General features: G+C 42.4%; 1 protein-coding gene across 2 annotated transcripts in view; it reads left to right on the plus strand.

Annotated features, from left to right (window-relative positions):
* Positions 1-7,722: 7,722 nt before the first annotated feature.
* The window catches only part of ulk1b (unc-51 like autophagy activating kinase 1), an 18,013-nt gene continuing 16,569 nt past the window's right edge, over positions 7,723-9,166 (plus strand). For both annotated transcript variants that reach the window (XM_019868714.1, XM_019868715.1), the window contains exon 1: positions 7,723-8,415. In XM_019868714.1, coding sequence (XP_019724273.1) covers positions 8,326-8,415 — 90 coding nt within the window. In that variant the 5' untranslated portion in view covers positions 7,723-8,325. The remainder of the gene's footprint in view (positions 8,416-9,166) is intronic.

Genomic DNA, 9,166 nt, shown 5'->3' on the forward strand with positions numbered 1-9,166 from the left:
AATCATTTCATTAGTCTCGGAATTTTAATTGTTTCACCTTATGTGTGCTCACAAGTCAAAATAGCTACAATCTGTTCCCTTTCCGTGTGTGTTTTTTGAAGCCGTTAGTTGTACTTCATGAAGAACAGCGAACGCTGTTTCCTCTAGCTGGTGCCAAATTCAGCATTATACCTTGAGGGGTGATTGTTTTCTGTCATAAAAGCATCCCAATTGATTTTAGCCAACATCTGTTAGCCCAGATGACAACCGGAGTTGTTAAGCAATTTTCAACCAATGTAAACACCTTTCGGCATTTCTACTCCATGTTTGGAATGATACCAGACGGCTGACAACTGTTAGCTCTTTAAAATATGAGAGACCGCACACACATTGGGGAAAAAAAACAAACACTCGATATGACCAACGCGACGTACCATGCACGATCCTTACCGACAATCAAGGCTCATCATTATCCACAAACCAGAAGCCTGTTGTTGTACCAAAGTTGTCCTGTAGGAGGCAGCATAAGGCCACAGGGGTTTCAGATTTTCTGATAATTCAAAGGAAAAAGAAGTATGTCTTAGAAGAGCTTTAAATGAAGCTCACTCTGTCACTTCAACAGTGTTCCTTTGGACCAAGATGCCACAAGATTTCATCAAAACAATATTTTCATATTAGTCAGGGCTTTAGCCTGAGGACCAAAAGTAGCAAAAGGCGACTTTTTCAGCGAATGGGAAATGTGGATTTAATGCTGAAAGGACATCAGACGGCTGCATAGATAATATTTTGCCACTAACTTCACATCTCTGTGCATTTTTGTACTTGAAATGTCCTCTCAGTTGTACAAAACAAATACTCAAGGACAGAGTGTTGTAAAACAGTTTATGCTCTGCCTGAAATTCATATCTTTGTTGTTGTCAGCATTAGGGGGCCAAAGAAGAATTAGACACTTGTGTGTTCTGCAAAATATCAGACTCACCATCTGTCTCCCAAAAAAAAAAAAAAATAATAATAATAATCCTAATCAGTCAGGCCCTCATCAGGATAATCTGTTTGAGACTGCCACACGGTCCCTTTGCTGACTTTGATCAAAAGCGTTGGAAAATGCTCAATTACCATGATGTGTGGACCCCACTGAAGGCTTTTGCACATATCGTCACACTCAGGAGGGCAGACTGCCCTGCAAACCTTTTTTTTTTTTTTTTTTTTAAGATTTATTCATATCATTCTGAAGTCCAAATGTGATTAATGATCCTTTCCCAACTCATGCATTTTTACAAGCTGATTCCAAATGCAGTAGCCTGTGGAAAAGTTGAGCGGTGGAGCTCAGCGGCGGTGGAAAGTGTCGTCCAACCCCAAGGAGATGTACGGCGTGACAGGGTTTCCTGAAGCAAACGATCATTTGACGCACATGTCAGAGTCGTTCATGCTCCGTTCTGACAATCCTCGGTGGCCGCATTCTAAGAAATTCAATCCGATTGTAGCCCACACAATCAGTGGAGGAAGGAAAGGCGCACCCGTTCATTTCCTGTCAGTCCAGACATTTTTGAACTCAAGGACGACCCCCTGTCTTGAAATCTTGCCACGCTTGGACTGAGAGTCGAGAATTAAATGATTATTCGATGAGGCCAATGGAGACACTGTATTAGGGGTCATCCCAGATGCTGCTGATTCCTTTTGTTCTAATGTGTATTTCAATACTGATTACGGAGCAGCCATTCAATTGAGAAATCAACGCACAGTAATAATACTCGATCGTTAAGAATTTAGTCAGTTATGTGGAATGAATTACGCCGGGGTACACATTTTTTTTGGAGTTAGCTACGACAGTTAACAAATTTTTGGATGCAGATTCAAAAAATTATCTCCGTTTTTTTTTTTTTTAGCTATACGATCCCCATTTTCTTTAAAAAAAATTCAATAAATGTATATTTGTGTCAATAAAACAATAAGATGGAATAGTCGAAAGCTAGAGACAAAATAACCAATTTACAATCCAATCACATTTATGACGTCTGCTGGATCACCCAGATAGGACTTCAGTTGTGCAATTTTACAATGAATCAAGTATGATTCATCTGAGATAAACTGGAATTTAAAAAAAAAAAAAAAGCACACAGACACTCATCAGAGGTTCTGCTGTTTTTTCCTCATGAAATGTGATTGTTTTTCTAGCTAAAACCACCACTCGGATAGGAATCCCTGAAGCTTCTCCAGTAAGCATCTTGACACATCTTATCATGGAGAGAGTGACGAGACCTCCCAACAGCCCTTTAAAGTAGCACAGATCAAACATCGTAGAAGCTGCAAATATGCCTGCTGCTTGTTATTCTTCTTATCTGAGAAGTCTACCTCGGCTCAGATGCATCCAATGTGCAAGTACGTCGATAGCACAAGTACAAATTACAACTGGCACCTTTCAAATCATTACCAAGGGGAGCATTGAACGGTCGTAAGGTCGTTCGCATATACTAAATGGCCCATTCCAGATCTTAAAAAAAAAAAGATATGCTTAAGTTAGCATACTCTGTTGCTGTGCCTCAACGCTGGATGATGCATTTCAGTGAACCGCCACATATTAGGCAATTACAAACCATTTTAGAGGCTGTCTCAATTATTCGCCTATTTGTATGTACTCCAGCAGAGCTCCGTCCTCATTCCTTGAGATGGCAGGAGTTCACAGTATTATATTGTAGCTTCCATTTTGCCGCAGCAGCCATCTGGTCTTCTTGCACTTTTCTTTCTGTCTTATTCACTGCAGTCAAGGAACACCAAATCAGTCTAATTAACGTGCTCTAATTAACTCATCAATTCACATTAAGGGGACATATTGGGCTCTATTTTCGTGACAGATGTAAACCCGGTGCGGCGGGTGGCACAACTGTGAGCCAAGGGTTGGTGAGAGCTTTGCTGGCAATATGGTGGACAAGTGCAGCCTGCTTGATCTGCGGGCGGGGAGGCTGCGCCGATGTGGGAGTGTTTGCAGGCTCGCCATCAATCAAAGAGGCTGACCTATAGAATGTTTGAAATGGTGAAACAAACGCACAATAGTTTTGAGTGCAATCCCCGGGTATCTATTTTATAGAGTGTGGCATACAGTAGTTAACACCATGTATTTCCCAGAGTTATCCTTTTAAGAGCCCTGAGTCAGAGGCTCCTTCCCGGTTGTAAACGGGCTATTGAGTTTCCTTCCGTGACTTCTCACTTTAATTATCTGCCATTGACCTTATTGGCGAAGACGCTACAACTCGCAATACGAGACGGCAGACAAAACTATTATGCTGATCAAGTCTCGAAAGTTAATTTCGCCACCGAGACGGGTTTTTGTAAGAGGCGGTGACCTTCACGGTGGCAGGCAGTCGCACTGTGAGGGGAACGCTGGCGAACATTCAGCCCGGGGACGTAACTCATCAACAACGTATGATTGAGTAAAGAGGTGTTGGTGATGTGAGGAGTGCATGAACTGTACTCCAAGGTCAACTTGTTTCTGAACGTTACTAGAAATATAAATACATGAAAAGGATTTTGCACTGGCTCAAAAAAAAAAAAAAAAAAAAAGAAATGAGGAAAATATAGTCAGTCTTCTCTGCTGGCACAAACAGTCAGAAGCACTGACCTACATTTACAACTTGAAGACTTCTTTGAAAAATGTTCAATTCATCGTATTCATTCAGAAGCACTAACCTACATTTACAACTTGAAGATGAACTATTCAATTCATTCATTTCGAACAATCGATAATCTTCGTTTCATAGCGTGTCTCTTGGCCGCCCAGCTTGCAGATGTACACAGAATACAGTATGTAGATTTTTTTTTTCTTTTACCCAATCATTCAGATTTCATGTCCTGTCAATGCAGTCTGCCGAAGTGCTGGTGTTGAGCACACACATACGCAAAACAGTGAAATGGCTGTTTCCTTTTTAAAACAGTCGGATTTAAAATTCACTGTTCTGCGCCTTCGTGAAGGCTGAGGGTGGAATCGGCAATTTTCCGTCCTCTGATCAGCTATGTATTGTATGATATGTTCACCCCTCTGATTAGTTTTGCTAAATACACACACCACAGCTTGCTCGATTAGATATAAAAAAAAATAAAAAGAACATATCAGACAATGAGAGTACCTACTGTAATTTTCCTACTACGTAGTGTACTACTTCTATCCAAAAATGCCAGTGGCATAACGATGACAGCATCTCCGGCGGTGAACACCTGAGGCCCTTTGCGCCACCTGCCACTAACAGATAGTCGGATTAGAGCACCAAACGCAATCAATCATTGAGTGAGCGAGGCACAAAACGACTCAAATATTTAATACGGCTGAAAACCCCTGCAGAGTCAACGTCTGCAAAAAAGGAGAGACGGTGCACTTTGAGCGGAACACACCAACCTCCCTGACACAGTGAAACACAATACAGCCTTTCTGTATGCATCACAGCACCAGTCTAATAGTGCGCCGCACTCGGAATGTCAGGAACTTCGATGTGTGTGCAAGTGTTTGCTGGCTGATGTTGACTGGCTGCTATCTGATGTCCCGTCAGCCGCGGTAACATAGCTTGTTGATGTCACATTAGGTTAGCTGTTAGAAGTGGTCCTCCCGCGCCCTGCGTGCTGTTTCCGGAACCATTCGACATCCCAAAAGACATTCTACTTGCTACCCTGATGCCGTGTTCTTATATCCAAGTACTCCATTAGTTGCAGAGGAAACATGATAAATGGCAGCATGTCACAACGACTCAAGATGATTACTGATTTTTTTTTCAGCTTTACGAAGGTTTTCAGAACGTTGTCGTCCAACGCCCTCCTCTGGCAGAGAATTGCTTTTTGTTGTTGTTGTTGTTGTTGTTGTTTTTTTCTATTAAAACTCTTGCAGACCATTCCAGGGTGTAGTCAACTTTTTACCCAAATGTCGGTTGGTATAGGCTCCAGCTCATCCCCTGCCCTGGTGAGTAAAAGCACAATTTAAATTGGATGGATGTATATGTTGGGAGTTTTTGTTTGTTTGTTTGTTTGTTTGTTTGCTTGCTTGTTTGTTTGTTTGTTTTTACAGGGGAAGGCCCATTAAACAAAAATAAAAAAGGGCTATTATGGAGAAATACAAATAAATGACAAGAACCAAGGAAGACTTAATGGAACTAATAAGTTGCTTAGTGGAACATAGCACAACGTTGTGGATGAACTGCCTGTTAAGTCTACTGGCGAGCTAATTATCATTGACAGTGACAGCATTGCAACAAAAAGGAAGAGCACATACAGTATAATAATGTGCTGACAATTAATTTCAAGAGGTGGTGATATGTTGCTGTTTTGATTCACAATCAAGTTGAAATGGGCCCAGCAGTTAACTCTCCAATGTCCACGTGTGAACAATGGTTGTAATTACAGTTAGGACTAAAAGAAAGGGAGATTTGAAGGGGAGGCATTTATTTGTTTGAAGCTGGTGACGCACATAGCAATAAATTGCGACATAGCCTTATGAGAAGGGCAAGTCACTATTTGAGGAAATAACGTATTTATATCCTATTGCAAACATAGCTTTAAAAGTCCGATCAAATGCAGGGTTGACCAGCATTCGGGAATGGATAGTGTTCCATGGACTCTGTGAGTGACGTGAAACACCAATTTGGAAACTTGCTAAGGCTCACGCCTTTTGCCAGACGCAAATAAAGAAATAACTGGTTGTGCTGAGTGTTTGTGTATCGTTTCTCGCAAGTCTTTCGCCAAAATGACAGGGACAAGAGTTTACAACTGTAACGTTTTTACTGTAAGAGCTAACAGTTAGCCTCACAGTTAGCCTAATTTCTTCAATGTCGTCTTCTTCATATTTGCCAGCCGCATGGAGCCGCTGTGGCACCATGCTGTCGCTCAAAGGTCAGTATCGGTACTACAACAGACATCTACAGTAGTTTAGGGGAAGACAGGAACGTGTCTGATGCTAAAACAGGAAAATTACTGGTGGATTAAACAGGAAATTTAATTATGTGACACAATGAATATATGTACAATGAATAGGTGTTCATTATTCACAACATTTTAGTCTGTTTTTGTTAAATTGTGCTCCACTTTGAAGCATTATAGTGACTTCATTTAATCAAAATATAAACCTTTCGAGAGATGCAAGATTGACATAATTACAGCCTGGTGAACGGTTTATGGCTGACATGTCATTTCACAATCCTCTCAAAATGTTGTTGCCAGTGTCTTCTCTGGTGCTATGGGTGTGGAATTGTCCCGTTTTCGTTTCGTACCACACATCCAAGCTTCTCTCGCCTGACATTCTTTCCTGTTGAAAACTTTCAAGTGCCTTTTACCACTTGTCCTCATTCCGCAGCCCCTCCCCTCATGTTCTCAATTCTGCTCTTTCTTTTTGTTGCACGTCTAGATCGGCCTCATACACAACATGATTTCCATCTCCTGCTCCTCTGTGGCCTCACTTGTTATTTTCCTGGGAGGAAAAGCTGTATGGTAATTATGAAAAGATGCAACAAAATACGTCTGAATGTTTCTGCCATGATTAAAAAGATCCATAATCCCTTCCTGAGAGAATACTTGCAGAGCTAAAGTGGTGTGGATTTGTTTTCTTGGTTCTCGATTCATTCACAGCGTACACAGTTCTTATCTTCAATAACAATTTAATGAAATATAAATATTTATGACTCTTATCCGTTTTCTATATCATGATTTGTGAAGGAAAGTGTACCTTTTCATTGTTTCATCACATTAGTGTTTCTGAGTAACACCATTCTCTTACAGCTGGCCATAGCTCTCGTTACTTTATACTTTCTCAAGATTTATTCAAACAATAGCCCTAGATAAATAATTCCTACGTCCCTTGTGAGCTTATCTGCCTAAGATTACCACAACGAATACTCAAACGTAATTAGACTCAATAAATGTTAAATAACAACCTTCGAGATATGTTCCTTTTCTTCTCAGTGTGAGCACTATATAGTTAAAATAAGATGGAAACTATTGTGTGAATTTTGAGAAGTTTGTTTTTTCATTCTGTCACTTCATCGAAATGCGTATTGCATATTACTGACTGTATTTTGTTTACTTTTGTACTTAATTACGTTTCAGAGTCTGTACTTCAACTTTTATTTCAGTACAAAACAAGATTTGAAGCAGTGTTTATACTTTTACCACACTTAAAAAATCATTCAGTACATCTACATCCATCCATCCATTTTCCGATCCGCTTATCCTCACAAAGGTCGTGGGGTGTGCTGGAGCCGATTCCAGGTGTCTTCGGGCAGTAGGCGGGGAACACCCTAAACCGCTTGCCAGCCAATCGCAGGGCACACAGACGAATAACCTCACACCTAGGGACAATTTAGAGTGTTCCATCAACCTGCCATGCATGTTTTTGGAATGTAGGAAGAAACCGGAGTACCCGGAGAAAACCCACGCAGGCCCAGGGAGAACATGCAAACTCCACACAGGGAGCCCGGAGCTGGAATTGAACCCGGTATTTCTGTGCTGTTTGGTCGATGTGCTAACCACTGGCCCGCCGGGCTGCGCAGTTGTACATTAAAAGCAAATTTTGCAACAGCTTCCTGTACACTCTAAGCATTTTGCAAACCTCAAAGTCTCACAATATGAACGATATCAAGAACTAACAAAAACAGACGTGCGTATGTGTCTCGCCTTGTATGAACTAACATGTTTATTTATCAAGTTCCTGACATCAGGAGCCCATAATGTCACTCGACTACCGAGAACTCATGTGACGTCAAGCTACAGCTGTGCTCGATTTGCGCATGCGCGTTATTGCCCCGACTATACCGTCTGCTTTGTTGGGACCATCGATGCTGCTGGGACTCTCAGCGACTCCGCTTTTATTGTTGACCGATGATGGAGTAGAGTCAAGCGTTAGCTACTTATTCAACATCCTATTTGTGATTTAAGGGAGTAGCGAGCACAGTATTTTTTTTTTTTGTCTTTGACGCCGGAGACGACAGAGGCGAGGAGCTCCTGTATATAAACAAAACACAGCGCGAGCTGCTTTTAAGGTGGCACGTCATCGGCGACAGCTGGAACAACGAGAGCAGGCTCCCAGGCCAGCTTGGTCCTTCGGCGAGCTCGACGCGGAGGAGCTCGGTGTCCAGAAAATGGAAGTCTTCGCTCGGCCTCGTCTGGAGTGAAACTCCGTAACGAGCGAACATGAGCGAGGAGGGTCGTTTGTTGTCTGGACGGCAGCTCCTGGCGAGTGAAAGAGGGGGTGACTGTACCTGCTGCTGCCCCCGCTTGACTGAGGAGAGAGGCGAGCTTGTTAGCAAAAAGGGTGACCGCAGGCCCCCCGGTTCTCTGGCCCGGTCCAAATAGTGCTTAAGCGGACTGAGGTGCAGCATGGAGACGGTGGGCAGATTCGAGTTCAGTCGGAAGGACCTGATCGGACATGGCGCATTTGCGGTCGTCTTTAAAGGCCGAAACCGGGAGGTGAGTGTTCGTTTTCCGGACGGTTACGCGTTTTCAGCGTCGCCACGACTTCTGCTGTTTTGGTCGAGAACGTTTACAATCGCATTTTATGTGTTGGACTAAAAAGAAAACGAGCAATTGGCCATTTGTCGTTTGTTTTCGTGGTGCGACCTTAAGAGGCCTAGCTACCCGAACGGGATGTTCTTGAGCATAAATAATATGGTAAACAGAAATACGGACATCAAATCGAATGGCTGTCACCATTTGAAATGTGATCGAATATCAGCTATCTGCTTCACGTGGTCACACATTTACCTAATTTGAGACGTTTTTGCCTCTTTTGGCTGACATGATGCGCGAGGCGTTTATAATAAACATGTTGAAACATGTTCTGCAACTGCCATGATCAAGACTATGATTCAGACACAAACCGGTAATATTAAGAGCCCTTGTGAAGACAGGTGTCATCTTAATCTGATTTGAAGAGGTCTGCTCCACTTTTTCCTTTTACGTTGGTGCATAGATTAAGACGACATGATAACAACAATCGTAAGATTCCCCTTTTCTTTCACTTTACACATACCGTGCCTGCCAGTACAGTTCGTTTTTTTTCCACTGCCCATCACGAGCACATTGCATCAGAGCACAGGAAATGTTGTAAAAGATGAAGTTGAGAACGTTCACGTTTATTCCACTTGGCAAGCGATTATGTAATGTGTTCTGGGGACCAACTTTCACGTGGGACCCCCCCCCCCTTCCCCCAAACCCCCGC

This window comes from Hippocampus comes, unplaced genomic scaffold (assembly GCF_001891065.2).
Source record: "Hippocampus comes isolate QL1 unplaced genomic scaffold, H_comes_QL1_v1.1 scaffold530, whole genome shotgun sequence".
Lineage (NCBI taxonomy): Eukaryota > Metazoa > Chordata > Actinopteri > Syngnathiformes > Syngnathidae > Hippocampus > Hippocampus comes.